We start from the raw sequence: 25,638 nt of genomic DNA on the forward strand, positions 1-25,638 counted from the left end.
GTAGAGAAAGATAATAACAACCTTAAAAAAAAAAACAATTTACTTAAGGTTTGTTTTTTTTTTTTTTTTTTGGACAGGTTTGATTTGGTGTAGTGTTGGGAACTGAAGCCAAGGGCCTGGGGCACACTAACTCCATGCTGTACAACCAGCTGTGAAGGGGCTTTAAGGTTTAAAAGCAGAGCACTGCCTTTGGGACACTGATGTGTCCTTGTGATAATGCAGGCTGCAGCATGTACATATTCTCAGCAGTCATCACATACAAGGTGAACTAAAATTACTTAACCTGCTACAAACAAAATCAAGGATTCACAAACTATGGCATTTTATTTCAGAGCTTCTGCTTACATTTGTACAATATATTACATAATTCATCATGTTTGCAGATCCTAATATATACTTTATAGTTTTATTCTATTAGTTTTTCTTCAACATTTTGCTGTCAACAAATCTTTACAGTCTGTACAAATTTGAGTAACTTGAAACCATTTTTCAACAAAATTAGTTACTGTAAGCACACATTACAAGACTGAAAATGCTTTTCTTAGAAAGGTTCAATGTAAAGGATTAAGGATTCTGACACGTTAGCATCCACAACAAAACGCTTCAAAATTCTCACATGTATTGCCAGAAAACAAATAAAACATGCCAGCCTCATTCAAAAAAAAAAAAAAAAAGGAAGAAAAAAAGAAAGAAAAGAAAAGAAAAGCACACAGAACCACAATTAAAACAGTAAAACAGTCTGTACAGTGAAGTACTGTGTATTTAACAGCGCCAGGTTTTAAATAGCTTCAATGAACACATCCGCAATATACAAATGTATTACAAAGGTGGGGAATTAAATACAAGTGCCAAACAGAGATTGGAATCACACAACATAAAGTCAATACAAGTGAAAACAGCTTGGCGTTCATTTTGCAGTTTATACAAGGCATTTAATTGTATAGGCCTACTACCCAATTAGCTACGTATACGTAAAATAACAATCATCTTTGTGAGGCAGGTCATAGAAACAGCCTTGAACCATTCTAACAGTTTGTTCCTGAATTCTTTTTGTTGTAAGCTCATAATAAAATAAGCAATACAAATGAATTATCTGCATTTAAGGGAAAAGAAACATTTACAAGAAAACACAAAAATATAACTGTTATAATTCATTATGAATAAATATACACTTTGAACTGGCTAAGTACAATCTTTATACATTGTTTAAGATTTAATACAGTTTATTAGCCATTTTCTTTTTTCACACAATGTATTATATCAAAATTAAAAAAAAATACTGATTTATAGAAAAATGGCAAAGTACAGTAGTCCCATTTCAATTTAAGGGGTGTGAAAAGCCACCACATACCTTTTAGCCTAATTCAAACCTGTAAACATGTTCAGTCATTTTTAAAGAGAATCTTCAATATTTGGTTACCAGGATGAAATCTAATAATATCCTGTTAACTGCAGGTTTTGAATTTGTTACATGTGCTTGACTTATACAATTAAAGTCACCATAAGGTGACTTGCTTTAAAAAACAATTAGCTTGTACAAATGAAAATAGGTTCATATTTTTAATAAATGAATGGAAAAATATCAAATGTTCCAGCTTTAACAAAATACAAGGGAATACATATACAGTAAGTCATCTCACATGTTCTGGCCCACCTTTTCTCCACCTACTGCATCATCTTCACAGGCAGTGAAAAGCCTCCTCTGCCACAGTGGAAGGCCTTCGAGTTACCAGACACGCAATTCCCAGACAAGTTGGAAACAATTATTGCTTGAGGAAAAGCAGTTCGTTGTACTTTTTCTTCATAAAAAAAGTGCACTTAAGTGCCAAGTCAGCTTGTCAAGAAATAATTTTTAAATATAAAATAGTGCTTGTCTGATTTTGTGTGTTTGTGTGCCACTGTGCAGTATAAAAAAAGATGTGGCCCTCAACAGCCATTAAGTGCAAAGTGCTCTAGCAAGTCCTGCTGTCACCTGCACTCAACTGACATTCCATTCTGTGATGCACTGGACATTGACGGCTCAGCTAGTGTCAACATAACAGCAGCTGTTATGGAGCTGGATGAGGGAGAGGAGGAGGAGGAAGATGTAGCAGCACCTGAGGAAAAGGAAGAACACATGTGAGGCTACAAGGCAGGCTACACTGGGAAGAAGCAAAAGCTCATCTTCAGCCTAAACTTCTTTTGTGTTCTCCAAATTCAGCGTTTAGGAGCCATCCCTGCTCAAAGTACCATAGTGTAAAGAAGGGGAAAGTCCATGTATCTAAGCAGCAGACTGTTGCCCATCTGTAGAACGCAGATGGTACAGTATTTAGAGCTCAGTGACAATGTACTTGCTTGGACTACAAGGCCATTAGTTCTGTTCCTAGCCCTGCCAAAGAAAAAAGAAGCAAGGTGGAAAGGAAAGAGGGAGGAAAGGAATTGTGTATCCACACTGTAGAATACAAAATTAAAGAATAACTTTGTTCACTAAATACCCACCCAGTTTTGAATGAAAACAGGAAAAATGTCTGTCATTTCTGCTACTTTTCTAATACCACATTTCTGTACCACTTCTCCAATAAACTTTGAGACCTCAGAGACAGCTTACAGGTATACACTGCTTGCCTCTGTAGCCTAACAACCTGAGCTGAACTCCCAGAAGCTACAAGGTGGAAGAGAAGAAATGACTCCATGATGTTTCTTCTTGTGCACACTGCACTCAGACAATAAATGATTTTGTTTCCAAGTTTAAACAGAATGGGTGGTTCAGGTGAAAAGCTAACCATCTGTACGACCTCCCAGTGTTTATAATATACTGTTTTCCTCAACAGAATCATTATATCAACACACGGAATGGAATGTTTTAAGATAATACCTACATACACAAATAAGAAGGAAGTAAAGACCCAGTGAGACAGCTCTATGGATAAAGGCACCTGCCACCAAGCCTGTCCAGTCTGAATGTATATCTGAGATCCACAAGGTGGAAAGAAAGAACTCACCTCCAAAAGTTGTCCTCTGACCTCTAGATGTACATTGTGGTAGAGATGCACATATGTATGTGTACGTGCCTACATACATACGTACGTGTACATACACACACACACACACACACACACACACACACACACACACACACACAAAATGTAAAAGAAAGTTTTTGTCCCATACATGGGAGTAAGTTGGAGAAGCAAATTTGTTACCAGAGCTCTATTTGCCCAAATGCTCCCCTTCCTGTCCCTAGTTGTCCAATGTTTAAAACTTTGGATGAAAGTATTACTGTAAGGCCTAATCTTTGATAAAGACGGTTGCAATGATCCATAACCACACACTTATTTCTGCATTTCAGAGACTCTGGACTACCAGAGCCAAACAGTTTCTGTAGAGACTATAGTGGTCCTCAAATAGTCACCATGTCTCTAGAGACAACATCTACAACTCATGTTCTAAAAGAATTTCATCCTAGAATCTCGAAATGGGAACTTATACTTCCTAATTTAACAGCACTTATTAAAACACAGGGAGGAGCTGGGGAAGAAGCCCAGTCACTGGAATGACTGTAGAGACCCAGTTCCATCTCTAGAACCTATATAAAAAAGTAGGGCCTGGTGGCCAGCCAGTTTAGCCTATGAGCAAGGTCCAGGCAAATGAAAGGTGCTGTCTTAAAAATAAGGTATCTGAGGTTGTCTGTGGCCTCCACGCACAAGCAAACACACAAACACAGGTGGAAGGAAAGAGTAAATATTGTGCAGTGTCATACAGTGTACACTCTCTTGCTTTTACTTTGATTTAGGCTATGAGACAGGGTCTCACTATATAGCCCTGACTAACCTGACCTTGAACTTTTGCAAACACTGTCCTGCCCCTGCTTCTTGAGGGCTGCAGTATGGGCCAGCACCATAGTGCAAGATCATCCACATCAGCTCTATTGCCTTTTCTTCTCAAAGTTAAATAGTAGTATACTATATTTATGAATGAGAACTTCTTTAATTTCTAAGCTTTTGTTGTTACCAACAATGTAATATTTTGTACATAACAAATACAATTTTATTTAAGACAGGGTCTTAAGCAACACAGGCTAGCCCCAAATCCACCATTTAGCCAAAAATGGTATTTCTCCTGATTTTATTTTACCTTCCAAGTGTTGGAATTACAAGTGTGTGCCACCACACCTAGATACGAATACAAAAACTTAATGTCTGCTTTATTTTCATTGGCTTGAATATGCAATTAAATATTTTCCATCAGCAATGTTGCTAATTCAACATTAACTGATTCCCATCTTGATTGCGCATGGCTTCAATACTATGAACTAATGGAGCAGGCTTCCCTCACTCCCTGCTTCCATTGCTGCTCCTAGTCTATGTGCCACCCAGCATGTCATTTCCCTGTGTAAACGCTTCTAACAGCACTCTCTCTCCTCAGAATAAAACTGCAACCCCTCACTCTATCCTACACAGTCCCACATGTCTTGCCCTCTGTTTACCTGACTCAAATCTCTACTACTTTCACACCACAATGGTTTTCATTCTGGTGTGGAAAAGAACCAAGTATACTCTCACTTCAGAGCAGTGGTTCCTACCTAATTTGGGGTCATTCTACCACTCCTTCATCCTATGCATACCTGACAGTGTCTAGAAGCATTAACATGCTGTGCCACTGGCATGTGGGATGGCAGCTAGAAAAGCTGCTACATAGAGAACAGCTATCAAGCTCAAAAGCCAACAAGGTCACATTTAAGGAATTCTATCTCAAGGACATCTGTCAGGGACTTCTGGTGTGAACTGAGTCATGCACCAAAACTACCAATGGGAAATAATTACAAGTCATACTGTTAGAAGGAATGTCAACTATTACCACCACAGAAAACAACATGGAGGTCCCTCAAAAATTATAAGCAACACTACTACATTATGTAGAAAGGACAGCATTTACAGTGCCTAGGAAAGTAGAGAGGAACGGAAATTCATGCCTCATCAGGACACAACATCAGGACCAGATGGGAGCAATATCTTTTAGTGTGATGGCAGTCAATAATACTATTTAATTCAGAATACCTGCAAGATGGGACTTTGAATGCTGTTATAACAAAGAGAAGATAGACAACCTAAAAGTCCTAATCACTCCCCAAGTATGGATGTACTGAAAGACCATACTGTGCCCATTAGATGTGTGGTTATCTGTCAAAGTATTCTTTAAAACGAAGTCATTACAATAATACCAGACACAAAAATGCAAACATAGAATCTGTTGAATGAGCATGCACAAATCAAAAGATCGTATGATCTGTGCATTATGCTAAACTTTTTTTTTGACAATCTTACTATGTAGCTGGAACTGACCTGGCCTCCCACTCTTGCTGTCCCTGCCTCCCTAATGCTAGGTCTATAGCCACTTGTCACTCAGTGAAGGCCCTAACACCCCTATTCTCCTTTATACTAAGGGTATATATACTCTGTCAGTGGGCACTGTGATGCCGTAACAGATGAGGCTGTGTAATAAACTGACTTATGTTTAAGGAAAAAGTACTTACTTTCTCTCTCTTTCTTCTTTAAACGTTTTCTCCTCCTATCAATGGATGCTACTTCGGATTTTAATGAGAGATAATGTTTTCTGATTTCTTGCAATTTTTCTTGAAGAATTGAGATACGTTCAGCACTTGTCATATTTTCCAGGTCCGCTGTCAATTTGAAAGCTTCATTAATATGTATTTTGAGAATAAGTTAATAAAAATGAAAAAAAAAAACAATACAGTTTTAGCATAAGGTCTAAGACAGATAAACTACAAGAAACAATTTCCCATGTGTGTTGGTGCACACCTGTTATACCAGTTAAACCACACAAAGAAACAAAGACATCAAAATATTTGACTTCTCAATTCCTCTAGTCCCTGCCCTTTGACTACAATAACCAGACACAAATGAAATGCATAGCACAGAATTTGCTGAATGAACAAACCAAAGGCCTTATAATGTATTCATCATGCTAAAAATCGTCTTTTGGGTAAACAGGGTCTTGTTATGCAGCCCAAGCTGACGCGGCTGACCACTCTTGCTGTCTCTGCCTTCTGAATGCCAGTATCCCCAGCTCTGATCAGTTTTCTAGTCATACACAACACTGCCATAGTGTATGAGTTAAAAATAGCCAATGGAGCCTGGCCAAACCTGGTGTAAACCTTTAATCCCAACACTTGAAGACAGAGGAAGGGGGATGTCTATGAGTTCCAGGTCAGCCTAGCCTACATAGTCAGTTCCAGACCAGCCAAGGCTACATAACCAGACTGTGTCTTTAAAAAAAAAAAAACCAACAACAACACCACCAACCCAGTTATAGTGGCAGGCTTGAGACTCTAGGCCTCAGGCAACAAGGATTGAGTTTGAAGGCAACCTTATCTACACATTGAGTACTCAGTCAGACAGGTTATCTAGCAAGATCTTGTCTCAAAAAGGAAAAGTATATTTATAAATATGATGCAAAGACACCAAAAGGTTAAAATTATATTTTGGGAGGGAAGGGAGACAGGGTTATTCTGTAACCCAAGGTAGTCTCAAACTCTCAATCCTCCAGTCTCAGACTCCTGAGCCCTGAGATTACAGGTAGGTGCACCCATGCCTAGCTTCCATACTATTTTTTTTCTTTAAAAAAAAAAAAAAAAAGAAAGAAAAAGATTTGTATTATTTTTAATTGTGTATGTGTAGTCTATGTTCCTGAGTTCAGGTTCAGAGGACCACGGTTTCAAAGCCCCTGAGTTACAACTGTGAGATGCCTGACATGGGTGCTGGGATTTGAACTGCCCTCCTTTGGAAAAATATATTCTTTTTTTTTTTTTTTTGGTTCTTTTTTTCGGAGCTGGGGACCGAACCCAGGGCCTTGCACTTCCTAGGTAAGTGCTCTACCACTGAGCTAAATCCCCAGCCCTGGAAAAATATATTCTTAACCAGTAAGTCATCTAGCACCTGTATACTGTCTCCAAGCAAATTCTCAATCTTACATGTACTCGGTGATGGTCAGCTGTCTTAATATTTTCTTTTAGCAATTTGTTCAATCTAATCAGGATCCTAGTAAGGTCTATACTATGCCACTGTCAGGTCTCTCAGGCTCAGTGTAGTTTCTTTTTCCAAGCACTGGCATCAGGAGTAACTAAGACAAAATTCCTAAATCCTAAACCACGTATGTCACTTACACATCTGAAAACTCCACTTGTAAACCTTGGGAAGCCGGTTACTGGGCTCCTTGAGATCAGGATCTTTATCTCCATTCTTGCCACATTTTCCTGGAGACTGTATTCTTGCAGGAGACTTGCTATTGTGGGTCTTCATTCCAGTGGGGACTGACTTGATTGCCTGAGTCTTAGTCACACTTTCACCAGCTGAAAGATCTTCACTGTCACTACTGTTTGCTGAAAGAGAAAGAAACCATCAATAAACAAAAGTTGGTCAAACTATCATCATCTTAGGAAGATAACTCTAAATGTACCACTTGAATTTTCTACTACAGTAAACAATCTACCTAGAAAACCTGGAAAATCAGTGTTGAAGATTTAGCTCAGTTGTGTAATGCTTGCCTAGCAAGCCCAAGTCCCTGGGTTCAGCCCTCAGCACTGGAAAAATAAAACCTAGAAAAATCACATGCATATGCAGACATATCTCAGCCAAAGGAAATAAATGCCAAAGTCATCCCACCTATATTGCCAATAGGTATGAACTTGTGGTGCTGATTTTCCATTCTGCTAGCTTTACTATGAAGAACAGTGAGCCAGTACCCGATGTACCCATGTATCCATACCACAGATGCTTTACTCAGTCACAGGCTCTTTCCTAGCTAAAGAGCATTTTATTCTGTTGGAATAAAGAATTCCTTGTAGGAACTTCTTCATTCTAGTACACAGCCACTCTAATACACAGCAACAGGTACCAATTCCACTGCCACAATATCACCACCACTGATCCAGGTAATAAATCCTTAACCTCCTTATACCCAATGGCTTGTTTCCTAAGTCATCACCAACTCTGAGATCAACATACTCTGAAGTTTATCAAGAATTTGCTAGTTAAGCTTCAGTCCTAGAATGGATGAACTTATACCTGACCATTGCCTTGTAACGGGAATAGGATTTGTTTAGTTGTACATGTCCTCTTTCTGAATACAAAGTACTGTGATAGATTCTGTTGTAGAGATTACACTAAGAATGGTCAGAGAATGGTTAATGTATCTGATTTACCAGGATGGAAGCCAGATAATCAAAGTGGGACACTACCATGAACTCCTCTAGACAAACTTACTTATTGACTCTTTGAAGATAAGCCTTTCTGGAAATGACATTAAAATGGTAACATCTTAAAGGCAAAAAGCTTTACAGTGTAAGAAAAACATATTTTAACTATTCTGATATTTATACCAAGTAATCTAGAATCAATTTGGCATACATTCATGAGTTACTCTTTAGCAGTGCCCAAGTGGGGACTCTGAAAGTATTAAAAGTGATCAAAACTGGAAAGATACACCACCTCCCCTGAGAGTAAACAATGTCTGCCTCTCCTAAACACACATCTTAATGACTCCTTCCCTGTCCCCACTGCCGCTCTGAAACCATAGCAACTCCTAACTAAGCCACCCAAGGCTTGGCCCCTTTATGTGCTGTGGCCTGCCTCAGCCTGCCTGACGCGGCCTTGCTGAGCACAGCCACCCGGGGCCCCGAAGGATGCCATATTCACCGCCTGGAAGTCATATGGGCTCAGCAGAAGCTCGGGGAGCTGACCGCGTAACCCTTTTCTGCACTGCAGTGCAGCCAAGGCCGCTGCTAGCAAAGGTCAGGCAGTGGAGGTGGCAGGAGTCTCGGAAGAGCAGCAGGGGTCAGTGTGGGGCACCTGAAAAAAAATTCTTTACATATTTTCCACTTCTTATTTTGGCTACAAAATAATAAAAAGTAAGTAAGTAAATAAATAAATAAGTAAGTAAACTATCAAATGCACAGCCCTCAGAAGCAAAGCATTACAGTCTCTGCAGGCCAATGAACAGTCCCTGCCAGTCTTAAGACAGGCGACTGCCCTCAAGTAGCACGGTTTGGAGACAGAAACGTTATTTCACAGACTGGAACTGTGCCTAAGACACGATCTTTGCCTGCTGTTCTGAAGAAATATGAAGCAATCCACTTCATTATAACAAAAATACACATAATACACGTAGACACTGTGAACATGAAGGTAACTGGGTCATGATATCTACACGACCACTCACCAGTAACCAATGCTCAATCCTAGACTTTACCCAGGATCAGAAAACTCCTGTGTAACTTTTGGCTGTCGTTTGTGGCAGGGTCACATATAGTCCAGGCTGACTTTGAATTGGCTATGTAGCCCAGAGAATGATCATGAACTCCTGATTCCTCAGCCTCTACCGCCTCAACAATGGCATTATAGGCGTGCACCAATTGTCCAGCCTGTGATTTTTTTTTTTAAGGTTATAAGAAAAAAATGTAGAATTATCCCATAACCAAATAACCTTTGGGGGAGGTCAGCTATTATTTTCAGATCTTGAAGCTCCAAAGCAAACTTTATACTTACTGCCTTTTCCCTTCTTTTTGTTGTTCACCACAGTGGCTTTATGGCTTCTCTTCTGCTTTTTTGATGAACTTCCTACTCCCTGAGTATCTTTCACTCTTTTCTGACCTGTACAGGCTGTAATAAGAAACACAAAATAGAATCTCACTTTTACTTTAATAGGGCTGGGGATTGAGTCTGGGACTTCAGAGATGCTTGGCAAATGCTCTACCACTGAGCTACATATCCAGTCCAGCAATACAAAACAAAGTCAGACATTCCCTACTTGACTACTAAAATATTTTAGAAAAGGGTTTCCTCAAATTATATATTTCTATGAGATTTATGTAAATTATCACATGAGATATTTCCCAACTTTTAACAACTGTCATTAATGACAGCTAGCCCTTAAAAATTAAGAGCAACTTTCAGAAAGACAAAGTACATTCTTCTAAGGAAAATCACCAGTGAAATGCTGTCAGCATAGCACTGCAGTTTATGGGTCTAGTAACTCAAACATAGGACAGTGCTGAAACTTGTTACGATCCAATAAAACTAAGTATTAAGGTTCTGTTACAAGTTGAAATGGTAACAAAGTAATGTTATTTTGAATGATATAATATGAGTGCAAGTAAGACAGGATGTCATATAGCTTAGACTGGTCTCTAACCTCTACGTAGCTGACGATTACCTTGAACTCTTGATTTATGTCTCCTCCTCCCCAGTGCTGCAATCACAATATATTAACTGGATATATTTTTGATAGATGTTCATAAATGTTTTAAGTGAATTTACTTTTAGGGCATTGGCTAATTAACATGCAAATAACTAACAAACTCAGCAACATGGGCTAAAAAACATTTTGGTGTGAAATGACCTGCAAAGAGTACTATAAACCAACATCATATCACCCTTTCTTAAACTAGCTCAAGTGTTTATTTTCAATGAGAAATTCCCTGATGCTGCAAGTTTATGAATCCATCACTACTCTCAACTGTAGCATTTCTATATACTACTTGTGTGTCTTTAGTCCTTGTTATGCTTCTGTATATAATTATACATAATCTCTTAGACTAGCAAGAATAAGCTTTAAAAAAAGAGACTAAAGAGATATATCCACTTATTACATACGCATCATGTAAAAGAACACCAGGCTTAGCGCCAAAAACATTTCTTGTTGCTCCTGTTATCAATGGTGAAATTAATCTACAGTTTACAAAATATGGCTTTGCTTGGCTGAAATGTAATAGGGTGTTCACTGGATGAAATTTGTTATGTTTTACCAAATAAATACACTGAAATGAGGCCATATGGTAGATGTCTAACAGTTTATTGTGGCATAAATTTAAAAAAACAACTGAACAGTCCTTTGATTTGAGAAAGCAGGTAGCCTCAAGTTCCATACCTTTAAAATTTTTTATTTTAATTAAAATTTTATTTTAATTAAATAAATTTAATTTTATATATAAATTTTATATATAATTTTATATATAATTTTATATATATATATATATATATATATATATATATATATATATATATATATATGTATGTATGAGATGAGCTTGGGTAGGCACCCATGGAGGCCAGAAGATGATGTTGAATCCCCTGGAACTGGAGTTATAGAATTTTGTGAACCACTTGATGTGGGTGCTGGGAACTGAACTCTGGTCCTCTGCAAAAGCAGTAAGCACTCTTAATCACTAAGCCATCACTCCAGCGACAGCACTTTAAAAAGAAAACTTTACATGTGAGTGTGTGAGAGGACGTTTGTGAGCTGGCTCATTCTTTCAACCAAATGCGTTTTAGGCATTACATCTGAGTCATCAGGCTTTGTGACAAGTGCCTTTACCCAAGGAACCATCTTTTCAGCCCAAAGCCCATAGTTTTAATTTAATGAAGATTAATATCCAAAAGAGCAGCACTGACTGAGCCTCAGTAGAGAAGATATCAAACTCTTTCTGGATAACTTTAATTTTTCTTCAGTATTGAGGACAAAAAAGAAGATACAATCTCTCAAGACCTAGAATTTAATACAATATTGTTGAAGGCCCAAATACGCTCTTTTTTCATGACTATGTAATTTAACTCCATGACATAGCATGATTCATAGATATAATGCCAGTAGCAGCTGGACCTGAACATCTCCACTTCAGTTTTCACTAAAGATTTACTGAGTATCCTTTATTCTTTGAGAAAGGGTCTCCCTACCTAGCACTCCTGTACAGGAACTCACTTAGTAGCCAAGACTGGCCTTGAACTCTAGAGCCTCCTCCTTCCCCAACCCAAAGGCTAGGATTACAGCGTGCATAGATTACCATATCTCTTTATTGTCAACTAAGACCCTCACTGTTGGACTCAAAACAACCTCCAATGTTCTTCACAGAGGGTGTGCACATTTCAAAACCAAATGCCAGCTTAGAGTGCACTGATTTCAAACACCTGGTTCATAAGAAAAATGATGGCAGAGTACAACTGTGATAGCCAGAGAAGACAGTCATACTCTCACTAAGTACTAGTTTGATTCTCCACTTTGAAAAACTACATGGAAAAAAAAAATCAAGAATATTATTGACACACATACTGGTCCTTCAATTTGGAAGTTATAGGTCTAAGAAAGCATCAAATTCCTTTACAAACTCACACAAATAAGCTTGGCTTGTAAATCAAGTTTGATTCGGTTGTCTGAGGGAAGCAGTGCCTGGACAGCTAGTTGCTCCAAACCCCTATTTACAATATTTGGTTAAGGGTGGAAGGAGTCTCACAGCAAATCAGAATGTTTGTGAGTGGCTGCACATTTCAATTGCAAGTACATTTGCTGCAGGAGTACAGCTAGGTGGCTCATATGATATGGTCAACTAATGAACAGAATGAATTTCACCAGTTTTTAAGCTCAGGGCCTAGGTGCAAACTAGATGTGGTCTAAAATCCACTTGAAATATCATAGACAGTTCAAGAAAAAGACATTAAAGGCTCTCAAAGCCATCTCATTATCATTATTTAAATTATCTTCCTACTGTCCTTTTTCACTGTCCATACAAGCACACTGCTCAACCACCTCACAATAAAAGACACACTGAAACCATCAAGACATTAAAAGGGGAAATCCTACAAATAGTCACCATGGTCTTTTCCACCTCACCTTTTTCTGGGTGTTCTGGTTCTGGCTGATTGCTACTGCTGGAGCTCACGCTTGCATTAAAGCCTGCTGGTGAGCTATTCCCCTCTGACTGGAGGTCCTGGAGCTCCCCCACAACACTGTCCACCTCAATTGTGCTGTCAGTTTCACTCTTGATGCTTCGGACCTCTTCCTGGTTTGGAGGCAGGGGCACTGACACCGTGACAGAAGACTGCTGCTGACTAGTTTCTGTTACAGTGACTGAAGAAGGCGACTCCGGTGTGGTAGGTGGGGTATTGAGCACTGAATTACTGCCACTGCTCGGAAATTCTGTTTTTCTGTCACTAACTTCTAGGGGCTTTTCTTCCACTGGCTTACTGTCAACACTGGTAGGTAGTGGCTTCTCTAGCTCCATATTGGGTGAGCAACTCTCCTCTTCTGCCACAGTCTGCAGTGACTCCTCTACTGTCCCTTCATCTGGGGCAGCATGGGGTGGAGAAGCTGCAGCCTCAGTGTCAGAGTCCGAGAAAAGCTCCTTTAGTGTTTTCTTAGGCCACTGTCCCTGAATACTTGACCAGACGTCTTTTCTATCTTTAGCCCTGTTGTTCTGGAGTCTTTCATCAGAGTTATTTAAAAGTTTTATCCTTTTTTCTGCTACTTCTGAAAATCCTGAATAGAAACTAGTTGTCCGCAAAGATTTTCTCTTTTCTTCTAAGCCATTATATTTCTTGGTTGGTGTCATCTTTGCTTTGGACTTTTCCTCTTCGTCTTCATCTGAGGAGCTATTACTACTGTTTCCTGTGCAGAGTGGCTCTTTGCTCTTGGTTCTGTCTTCCTTCTTGCCAGGGGATCCACTCTGCAAACATTCGTCTGTATTACAATACCGTCTTTTCCCACGTTTTGTTTGTGGCTTTAAAGCCTTATCTGTTGTGTCCTTTTTAACATCCTTTCTCTTTTTTGTGATTTCATCTTCCTCTTCAAAATCAGTATCTTCTGATATTGCTTCCACATCTTTTCTTAATCTTTCTGGAGATTTTGACACTGTTTTGGCTATTACCAAATCTGGGTGGACTTTGTTTTCTTCTAGCAAAGATGGACTACTCAGTTCCTCTTTTGAAATCAGCTCACTTCTGCTGTGGGCTGAATGTTCCACCTTTGATTCGTCTTTGCTACTGCTTTCTGGGTCCTGAGCACACCTCTCCTCCTCCTGCTCACTGTCTTCAGCTGAGCTTTCGGAAGCTAAAAAATAAGAGGGGTGGGGGTGGGGGGGCAACATGCCTAATAAGACTGTTGTTTATGTCTGCTTCAAATAAGCAAATAAAAACAGAAAGAAAAACTTCCATCCAAGGTGCTATGATTTAAGTATCTTCTTCAAAACTGAAGCTGACACTTAATGACAACCATAGCAACTGGGAACCTCTCACACGCGTAGGTTAGCTATTTCACAAGTTACCACCATTGTGATCGCCCTCAACACAGAGAGCCTCAACTGCAAGAAATAAAAACTCTCTCCTTTATGAGTCTGACCCAGGCTGTGGCACTGTTAAACCAGTAGAAAACAGAATAATACAGTTTTTCAAGTGAACAAAACTAGTAGGCAGAAATTTTCTAAAGAAATTTACTCTTTTCCTATACTTACTTGTTCTTAAAATGCCAGAAAGCGCTGTCACTAAATGAGAACATGGAGGGCTGTGGAGAACGCACAGCAATTAAGAGTGTTGGTTGAGGGGTTGGGGATTTAGCTCAGTGGTAGAGCGCTTGCCTAGGAAGCCTGGGTTCGGTCCCCAGCTCCGAAAAAAAGAACCAAAAACAAAAGAGTGTTGGTTGGTCTTGCAAAGGACTCAGGTTCCTACACACACATCCTAACTCATCCACCTCTCAACTCCACTTACAAGGGATCCAACCCATATTTTAACCTGTGCAGGCACCAGGCACATGGCACAAATATATACATGCAGGCAAAACACATATACATATAACATAAATATTTTAAAATGAGAATTATTTTTAACGAAATAACAAGATAAGGAAATCCTCAGTTTAAAAATAAAATTCTAAAGCCTATACTACAGTTTGCATAAATCTTTCTACCTAACCATCAAGCTACCTACTCCAGTCAATAAGCATTCTATAACTTTCTGCCCATCTACCTATCTACCAACCATCCATCCATCTACCTATCTACCATCCATCCATCCATCCATCCATGTACCTATCTACCATCCATCCATCCATCCAACCATCCATCCATCTACCTATCTACCATCCATCCATCCATCCATCCATCCATCCACCCACCCACCCACCCACTCACCCACTGATTCTGTATTTTTCCCAGGAAGGTCACAGTGTAGCAGGTGTAGAGAAAAGAGACTAGTAGTGATTTTACAAAGGAAGTCACACTAAGAGCTATCACTAAACTGCCACTAAACTACAATGGTTTATAAACTAAATGCACATTCCCTGAAGGCCCAGATTAGCCTAAATAAGTCTTTTATACTTTCTATGTCCTGTTTTTTTGACTGTGCAAATGAAACTCCAACTCTCCTTTCCATGTCTTTTATGTTAGTGCTTCTATCAACTAGCAATACAAAGCAAAAGCATCCTGCTCAACTTAAGAAAAGCACCGAAGATAAACTATGCAGAGTTAAAAACGACAGCAGTCTATTACTCCCACTGCATATATTTCCCTGGTCATCCCTGTGTTGATGGCAGGTATTCTATCTATGGTCAGCACCAAGGTTTCTAAGAACTCACTTAATCACGGACTAAGCTCTCAAAGAAGCAGGCTCTAAAATCAGAATATGACCTAGAAAGTCTACTCAGACAGGTTTCTCTAGGTAGCCCTAGCTGGATAGAAACTCATTATATAGATCAATCTGGCTGTGAACTCTTGAGAAATCTGCCTGCCCTTGCCTCTCAAGTACTGGAATTAAAGGTGTGCACCACACTTGGATCAAATGACACTGAAGACAACCTCCACCTACGCTTTCTCACAAACTGAGACTTACATTAACTGGCCAGCATTTACTTTTTAAACTAAATGATATCTTCTTTTTATCTATTTGCTTATTTATTTATTTATTTACTATGTATGCATCATTATGTCTGCATGTCAGAAGAGGGTACCAGATCCCATTATAGATAGTTATGAGCTACCAAGTAGTTGCTGGGAATTGAACACAGGATCTCTGGAAGAACAGCCAGCACTCTTAACCTCTGAATCATCTCTCCAGCCCAACAGTATCTTCTTTGGGAGTATATGCATAAACAATTAAATCCTATTTTAAAAGTAATAATTAATAAATTTAGGTGAGAACTCCTAAGAGGCACATCTAGTTATTTTAAATACTACCTACTTAAGACGGTAGTGTCCAAATCTTATTCTTTAAACTATATATTTTTCTATATAGTACTATAAATGTTAGATATTATAGAAATTTTAAAGCAAACTTTAGAATATTATATAGCAGTAGGCTTATATAATGAATTCATATACAGTTTTCTGAAATAAGGGGAAAACCTAATTTCTCTAATACTTAAATCAAGTTCAGAGCAATTTAAAATATTTAGGGGCACCCAAATCCTGTGGGGAAGACAGCAGACCACCCAGGAGTGCAGACATCCCGAGGCTGCAGGACAGACTGCCACCTCTGCACACCTCGGCCCACATCCCTGGTACAAGGGGAAACTGCATAGTGCCTCTGGACAGAGGGATATAGGAACAGACAGCCACCGCTACCCGTGGTTCTGGTTTGCGCCTAGGACCAGACTGATTCCACCAAACAGCTCCCTGCACCCTAATCCCATGGGGCACAAGACTGGAATCTAAGAAGTGTGGATACTCCTGAGAAGTCAGAGGAGAATACCCTCTGCCCATAGTCCAGACCCAAGAGAAAATCGCATAGTGCCAACTGTGCCCACGGGGTGCAAGGACCTACACGAGCAATCAGTGGCAGGATCCTTTGATTCCTGCCCGCATAAAGCTAGAAGACAGTCTCCAGGAGCGCCGCCACAGCTGAGAGCAGAGCACCTGTTCTCAGGAAAGGCTGAAGGAAAACAGTTCTACAGGAGTGCTGACACAGAGGCCTACAGCAGGGCCAAGTCACTCCCAGAAACAGCAAGACAACCAAACACCAGAGACAACCCAATGGCTAGAGGAAAGTGCAGGAACCTAATCAAAAGAAATGAAGACTACTTGGCATCATTAGAGCCCAGTTCTCCCACCAAAGAAAATACTGGATATCCAAACACACCAGAAAAGCAAGATTTAGATTTGAAATCAAATTTTTTGATAATGATGGAGGACTTTAAGAAAGACATAAAGAGGGGTTGGGGATTTAGCTCAGTGGTAGAGCGCTTGCCTAGGAAGCGCAAGGCCCTGGGTTCGATCCCCAGCTCCGAAAAAAAGAACAAAAAAAAAAAAAAAAAAAAAAAGAAAGACATAAAGAACTCCCTTAGACAAATGCAGTAAAGCACAAGTAAACAAGTAGAAGCCCTTAGAGAAGAAACACAGAAATCACTGAAAGAATTACAGAAAAACGCAATCAAACATGTGAAGGACTTGAAAATGGAAATAGAAACAAAAAGGAAAGTACAAAGGGAGACAACCCTAGATACAGAAAACCAAAGGAAGAGACAAGGAGCTGTAGACACAAGCATCACCAATAGAATACAAGAGATAGAAAAGAGGATCTCAGGGGCAGAAGACACCATAGAAAACATCAACACAACTGTCAAAGATAATGTAAAACACAAAAAGCTCCTAACCCAAAACATACAGGAAATCCAGGACACAATGAGAAGATCAAACCTAAGGATAATAGGGATAGAAGAGAGTGAAGACTCCCAACTTAAGGGGCCAGGAAATATATTCAATAAATTATAGAAGAAAATTTCCCTAACCTAAAGAAAGAGATGCCTATAAACATACAAGAAGCCTACACAATGCCAAGTATACTGGACCAGAAAGGAAATTCCACTCATCATATGATAGGCAAAAAAAACAAATATACTAAACAAACAAAGAATATTAAAATCAGTAGGGGAAAAAGGTCAAGTAACATATAAAGGCAAACTTACCAGGTTACTATATCCAGCAAATATTCCATGACAAAACCAAATTTACACAATATCTTTCTACAAATCCAGCCCTACAAAGGATTATAGATGGAAAACTCCAACACAAGGAAAGAAACTACACCATACAGAAAGCAAGAAAGTGGAGTTGGGGATTTAGCTCAGTGGTAGAGCGCTTGCCTAGCAAGCCCAAGGCCCTGGGTTCGGTCCCCAGCTCCGAAAAAAAGAAAAAAGAAAAAAAAAAAAAAAGAAAGAAAGCAAGAAAGTAATTTCCGTGTAATGAAACCAAAAGAGAAACAAACAAGCATAATTCTACCTCTAACAACAAAAATAACAGGAAGCGACGATCACTATTCCTTAATATCTCTCAACATCACTGGACTCAATTTCCCAATAAAAAGACATAGACTAACAAACTGGATACAGAAAGAGGACCCAGCATTTTGCTGCATGCAGGAAACACACCTCATAGACAAAGACAGAAACTACCTCAGAGTAAATGGCTGGAAAAAAACTTTCCAAGCAAATGGCCCAAAGAAACAAACTGGAGTTGCCATTCTAGTATCAAATAAAATTGGCTTCCAACCAAGAGTCATTAAAAAAGATAAGGAAGGACACTTCATATTCATCGAAGGAAAAATCCACCAAGATGAACTCTCAATCCTAAATATCTATCCTCCAAATGCAAGGGCACCTACATTCATAAAAGAAACCTTACTAAAGCTCAAAGCACACACTGCACCTCACATGATAATAGTAGGAGATTTCAACACGCCACTCTCATTACTGGAAAGATCATGAAAACAGAAATTAAACAGAGACGTAGAGAAACTAACAGAAGTTATGAACCAATTGGATTTAACAGATATTTATAGAACATTCCATGCAAATCAAAAGGATATACCTTCTTCTCAGCACCTCAAAAAACTGACGATATAATCAGTCACAAAACAGGCCTCAACAGATACAGAAAGACAGAAATAATCCCATGCATCATATCGGATCACCATGCACTAAGACTGGTCTTCAATAACAAAAATAATTATAGAAAGTCCACATATACATGGAAGAAGAACAATGCTCTACTCAATGACAACTTGGTCAAGGAAGAAATAAAGAAAGAAATCAAAAACTTCTTCGAATTTAAGCAAAATGAAGATACAACATTCCCAAACTTATGGGACACAATGAAAGCTGTGCTAAGAGGAAAACTCATAACTCTGAGTGCCTGTCGAAAGAAACAGGAGAGCGCTTATGTCAGCAGCTTGACAGCAAACCTTAAAGCTCTAGAACAAAAAGAAATAAATAAACACAAGAGGAGTAGAAAGAAGGAAATAATCAAATTCAGAGCTGCAATCAACCAAGTAGAAACAAAAAGGACTGTACAAAGAATCAACAGAACCAAAAGCGGGTTCTTTGAGAAAATCAGAAAGATAGATAAACCCTTAGCCAGACTAACCAGAGGTCACAGAGAGTGTGTCCAAATTAACAAAATCAGAAATGAAAAGGGAGACATAAAAACAGAATCTGAAGAAATTCAAAAAATCATCTGATCCTACTAAAAAAGCCTATATTCAATAAAACAGGAAAATCTGGAAGAAATGGACAATTTTCTAGATAGATACGAGGTACTAAAGTAAAATCAGGAACAAATAAATCATCTAAACAACGCCATAGCTCCTAAAGAAATAGAAGCTGTTATTAAAAGTCTCCCAACCAAAAAGAGCCCAGGTCCAGATGGGTTCAGTGCAGAATTCTATCAGACTTTCATAAAAGACTTCAAACCAATACTGTCCAAATTATTCCACAAAATTGAAACAGACGGAGCACTAACAAATTCCTTCTATGAAGCCACAATTATTCTTATACCAAAACCACACAAAGACCCAACAAAGAAAGAGAACTTCACACCAATTTCCCTTAAGAATCTTGATGCAAAAATACTCAATAAAATTCTTACAAACCGAATCCAAAAACACACCAAAATGATCATCCATCATGATCAAGTAGGCTTCATCCCAGGGATGCAGGGATGGTTTAATATACGAAAATCCATCAGTGTAATCCACTATATAAACAACCTCAAAGATAAGAACCACATGGTCATTTCATTAGATGCTGAGAAAGCATTTGACAAAATTCAACACCCCTTTATGATAAAAGTCCTGGAAAGATCAGGAATTCAAGGCCTATACCTAAACATAGTAAAAGCCATATACAGCAAACCGGTAGCTAACATCAAACTATATGGAAAGAAACTTGAAGCAATTCCACTATAATCAGGGACTAGACAAGGCTGCCCACTCTTTCCCTACTTATTCAATATAGTACTCGAAGTCCTAGCCAGAGCAATCAGTGAAAAGAGGTCAAAGGGATACAAATTGGAAGGGAATAAATCAAAATATGACTATTTGCAGATGATATGATAGTATATTTAAGTGACCCCAAAAGTTCCACCAGAGAACTACTTAACCTGATAAACAACTTCAGCAAAGTGTCAGGGTATAAAATTAACTCAAATAAATCAGTAGCCTTCCCCTACTCAAAGGATAAACAGGCTGAGAAAGAATTTAAGGAAATGACACCCTTCACAATAATCCCAAATAACATAAAATATTTTGGTGTGACTTTAACCAAGCAAGTGAAAGATCTGTATGACAAGAACTTCAAATCTCTGAAGAAAGAAACTGAGGAAGATCTCAGAAAATGGAAAGATCTTCCATGCTCATGGATTGGCAGAATTAATATAGTAAAGATGGCCATTTTGCCAAAATCAATCTACAGATTCAATGCAATCCCCATCAAAATTCCTACTCAATTCATTATAGAGATAGAAAGAGAAATTTGCAAATTCTTTGGAATAACAAAAAAACCAGGATAACAAAAACTATACTCAACAATAAAAGAACTTCTGGGGGAATCACCATCCCTGACTTCAAGCAGTATTACAGAGCAATAGTGATAAAAACTGTATGGTATTGGTACAGAGACAGGCAGATAGATCAGTGGAACAGAATTGAAGACCCAGAAAGGAACCCACACACCTATAGCCACTTGATCTTTGACAAAGGAGCTAAAACCATCCAATGGAAGAAAGACAGCATTTTCAACAAATGGTTCAGCTGGAGATCAACATGTAGAAGAATGCAAATCAATCCATTCTTATCACCCTGTACAAAGCTTAAGTCCAAGTGGATCAAGGACCTTCACATCAAACCAGATACACTCAAACTAAAAGAAGAAAAAGTGGAGAAGACACATGGGCACTAGGAAAAAATTTCCTGAACAAAACACCAATGGCTTATGCTCTAAGATCTAGAATCGACAAATGGGACCTCATAAAATTGCAAAGCTTTTGTAAAGCAAAAGACACTGTGGTTAGGACAAAACAGCAACCAACAGATTGCAAAAAGATCTTTACCAATCCTACAACTGAGAGAGGGCTTATATCCAAAATATACAAAGAACTCAAGAAGTTAGACTCCAGAGAGCCAAATAATCCTATTAAAAAATGGGGTATAGACCTAAACAAAACATTCTCAGCTGAGGATTATCGAATGGCCAAAAAGCACCTAAAGAAATGTTCAACCCCCTTAGTCATCAGGGAAATGCAAATCAAAACAACCCTGAGATTCCACATCATACCAGTCAGAATGGCTAAGATAAAAAAATCATGTGACAGCACATGCTGTCAAGGATGTGGAGAAAGAGGAACACTCCTCCATTTTTGCTGGGATTGCAAACTGGTACAACCATTCTGGAAATCAGTCTGGAGGTTCCTCAGAAAATTGGACATTGAACTATCTGAGGACCCAGCTATACCTCTCTTAGGCATATACCCAAAAGATGCTCCAACATAAAACAAAGACACATGCTCCACTATGTTCACAGCAGTCTTATTTAAAATAGCCAGAAGCTGGAAAGAACCCAGGTCCCCTTCAACAGAGGAATGGATTAAAAAAATGTGGTACATCTACACAATGGAGTATTACTCAGCTATCAAAAACAATGACTTCGTGAAATTCATAGGCAAATGGAATGAGCTAGAAAACATCATTCTGAGTGAGGCTACTCAATCACAGAAAAACACACTTGGTATGCACTCATTGATAAGTGGATATTAGCCAAAAAGCTCAAACTACCCAAGATGCAATCTACAGACCACAGGAAGCTCAAGAAGGATGACCAAAATGCAGATGCTCCCACTCCTTAAAAAGGGGAAAAATATTCATAGGAGGCGATATGGAAGCAAAGTTTAGAGCAGCGACTCAAGGAATGGCCATTCAGAGCCTGCCCCACATGTGGCCCATATATATACAGCCACCAAACTAGATAAGATTGATGAAGCTAAATAATGCATGCAGAAAGGGACCGGATATAGATCTCTCCTGTGAGACACATCCAGAGCACGTCCAATACAGAGGTCAATGCTAGCAGCAAACCACTGAACTGAGAATAAGACCCCCTTGGGAGGAATTAGAGGAAATATTGAAAGAGTTGAAGGGGCTTGCAACCCCATAAAAACAACAATGCCAACCAACCAGAGCTTCCAGGGACTAAAGCACTACCAAAAGACTATACACGGACTGACCCAGGGCTCCAACTGCATATGTAGCAAAGAATAACCTTGTTGGGGCACCAGTGGAAGGAGAAGCCCTTGGTCTTGCCAAGGTTGGACCCCCAGTGCAGGGGAATATTGGGGAGGGCAATAAGGGGAATGCATGGGGGGGAATACCTGTATGGGGGAGGGGGAGGGCAAGGGAAGGAGAATAACCTTTGAAATGTAAGTAAAGAAATATATAATAAAAAATTAACAAAAATATATTTTAGGGAAAAGAATTAAGTTATTTTGTAAATCAGATCTCTAATCCAATTTCACACTCACTGCTTTTTAAATATCATTTATTTTTATTATTCTGTATGTATGAATGTTTAGCTTGAATGTATGGGTATACACCAAATGGGTGCTTGGTGCCTAAAGATTTCAGAAGAAGTTAGATCCCTGCCAATATAGATTTAAATGCTTATGACCCACCATGTGGGTGTTAGAAATTGAACTCAGGTCCCTAAGAGCAGAAAGTGCTCTTAACTACAGAACCACCTCTCCAGCCCAGTTCTCTGCCTTTCTTATTAACCATTACCATATATCAAAATAAGCAGATGAGTTCTTCACAACTTTCAGAACTACACTATCATCTTAACATATAACACAGCCTATGCTTTATACAACAACAGAAAGGACAGTGTTTGACAAGAATAGAGAAATATTGTATTGCTAACAATAAACACAGCAAATTCTGGGGGGGGAAAAAAAAAACAAACCAAACCAAACCAAACAAAAACAAAACAAAAAATAACCTGAGTCCACAGAACCACTTTCATAGAATTTAACTTCAGGGATGTTTTTTTAGGGTGTGGAAGGAGCAAAAATACATAAGGCTTTTTTATTCCCCTGAGACAGACTCTTGCTTAAACTAGCCTCAACTCCCAATCTTCCTGCCTTAGCTTTCAAAGTACTAGAACTGAAGTCACATACCACTACACAAAAGTTCATTTAAATACAGAAATTAAAATCAAATACTTGCATGAAACAATTATGTTTACCTTGTAGTCCATTAAGAATGGAGGTAATTTCTATAGATTTAATATGACCTGTATCAGAATTTTTGGCATCAGCAAGATCTAGTTTGGAAACCATCTCAGGAGATGGATTTGACTGAAACGGTGATTTTGACAAGCGTCGAAGTTTACAGTTCTTAGGAGAGTATTTTTCATCTCTGTCTTTTTCTTTGTCTAGTTTATTCTAGATTAAAAAATAAAGTATTAGATGTTAGCTATAATCTTACAACATATGACGTATTAGATATGATTATATATTAAAATATATAAAATATAAACTAAATATAAACTTATTGCTAACAACATTAATCCTTTTTTAAAATCAACATCAAAGAATATTAATTAAATATTTAACAGAGGGAAAAAACATAAAGAAAAGAACTTCAAAATAACCAATTTGATTCTTTTAAAATTATTCATGAAAACACTATGAGATAGAAAAACTGTTTTGTATTACAATCTAATAGTAGGGATGAAAACTGACAAATAATTAAGACTAGCAAATAAATATTGCTAATAACTTGTAAATTCTTAGAAATTAAATTATAAATCCAAATTTAATATTTACAAAAGAAACTCAATTTCAACAACTTTATTTGAAAATGAACATTGTCACTGTAAGATAATAAACTGGAATCGCCATACTCTGTACTTGAATTTACAGGCGGAGTTCCTCACACTGGCCTCTGCGGAGTGAGCTCAGAAGAGCCTTCCCACCTCACTCAAAGGCTGATGTTGTCTCAAACTCAATTTACAGATGAGACAAAACTAAGGTATTTCCTATTAGCGATTTGTTTGTTTGTTTATTTAGGTTCTCTAAGTATGACTTAGCAACAATTGTGAAGTCCCATTACACAGACAGACCGAATAACATGTGAGATTATTTTCACAAGTCTCCAAATGACAGTGTATACCTAATGTCACATAAGATATGCCAGGGGAGAAATACTCCCTTACATGTAACAGTTAACATTTAGATGGTAGCTGTCCTTCAAATGGGGTCCGTGGCCCTGAAATTTCTGAGAACTTGCTAGAAAAGTAGCCCCCTTAAAGATGAATCAAAATACTAAAGATGGAACCAGGAAGCCTGTTTTAATGTGTAGTCCAGGTGACTATGGTACATGTTTCATTTTTTTTTTTAAGCACTTTATGACTTGAGCTCAGAAATCAAAATTACCATGAGCACTGAAGGCTGAAATAATTTACTTCAGTCCAAGTCAAATACATTTTTAGTGGCAGTCAAAGAAAAGAAGTCTCCCATCCAAGTACTAGAAGTCTCAGGCTGGAGAGATGGCTCAGTGGTTAAGGGCACTGACTGCTCTTCCAGAGGTCCTGAGTTCAATTCCCAGCAACCACATGGTGGCTTACAACAATCTGTAATGAGATCTGATGCCCTCTTCTGGTGGGTCTGAAGACAGCTACAGTGTACTTATATATAATAAATAAATAAATCTTTAAGAAAGGCAATGATTAGGCAGACATGTTGCTCCTAGAATACTTTAAAAAAAAAAAAAAAGAAAAGAAGTCTCTACAACAGCTTTCAGTAGAAAACTTAATTAATAGAGGGGCAGGATGTATGTGCAATACTAAAAGGTAATATATATGAAACCTTTTAGAATCTGCTAATTTCCGATTCATAAGCCTCTTTTCTTGTGAGCAAGAATTTTAACATGCTTGAGTTAGTATAAAGAACTGAATAGGGCACAGACATTCAGAGAACATTTTATATGTATGATTCAAACACTGCTTCTACTCATCTACCTAGAAATGCTAGAGCTTGCTTTGTACAGAGACACTGGGTTTTTAACAGATATTCTTCCATTTCTAAAAACAATGCTAAAGGGGTTGGGGACTTAGCTCAGTGGTAGAGCGCTTGCCTAGGAAGCGCAAGGCCCTGGGTTCGGTCCCCAGCTCCAAAAAAAAGAACCAAAAAAAAAAAAAAAAAAAAAAAAAAAACAATGCTAAATACAGTGTGGTTTACATATTTTCCAAGAGGATCAACAGTGAGTTACGTCAAGAGTTTAAGAAATCCTGAGTTTTAAGTACTTGGTTACTGTACTGGAAACTTAAAACAGACTCAATACAGTAATAAAAGCATTCATCACGTAAGACCACAAAGGGGCCCCTAAACAGGACCGTAACAGCTCTTCACTAGAATGAGGAGACTGAGCTTCAGAATTACTACCAAGCATGTCAACTACACGTGATCATTTAAAACGATTTTTAAAGTCCCCAGCTCCGAAAAAAAGAACCAAAAAAAAAAAAAAAAAGATTTTTAAAAATTTCAAAACCATATTAATGATT

At 38.4% G+C, this 25,638-nt stretch overlaps 1 protein-coding gene across 8 annotated transcripts in view; it reads right to left on the minus strand.

Moving 5' to 3' along the window:
- Positions 1-298: 298 nt before the first annotated feature.
- The window catches only part of Arid4b (AT-rich interaction domain 4B), a 124,475-nt gene continuing 99,135 nt past the window's right edge, over positions 299-25,638 (minus strand). For 4 of the 8 annotated variants that reach the window (XM_008771766.4, XM_008771765.4, XM_008771764.4 and 1 more), the window contains 6 exons: positions 23,320-23,518; positions 12,661-13,875; positions 9,543-9,656; positions 7,163-7,378; positions 5,513-5,674; positions 306-2,096 (listed from right to left, as the gene is read on the minus strand). In XM_008771766.4, the coding sequence (XP_008769988.1) occupies positions 1,969-2,096; positions 5,513-5,674; positions 7,163-7,378; positions 9,543-9,656; positions 12,661-13,875; positions 23,320-23,518 (2,034 nt within the window). In that variant the 3' untranslated portion in view covers positions 306-1,968. Of the gene's footprint in view, positions 2,097-5,512; positions 5,675-7,162; positions 7,379-8,693; positions 8,847-9,542; positions 9,657-12,660; positions 13,876-23,319; positions 23,519-25,638 lie in introns of those variants that run through there. The other 4 variants (NM_053421.3, NM_001414215.1, XM_063276774.1 and 1 more) reach the window with 3 other exon arrangements.

Source organism: Rattus norvegicus, chromosome 17 (genome assembly GCF_036323735.1).
Source record: "Rattus norvegicus strain BN/NHsdMcwi chromosome 17, GRCr8, whole genome shotgun sequence".
Classification (NCBI taxonomy): Eukaryota; Metazoa; Chordata; class Mammalia; order Rodentia; family Muridae; genus Rattus; species Rattus norvegicus.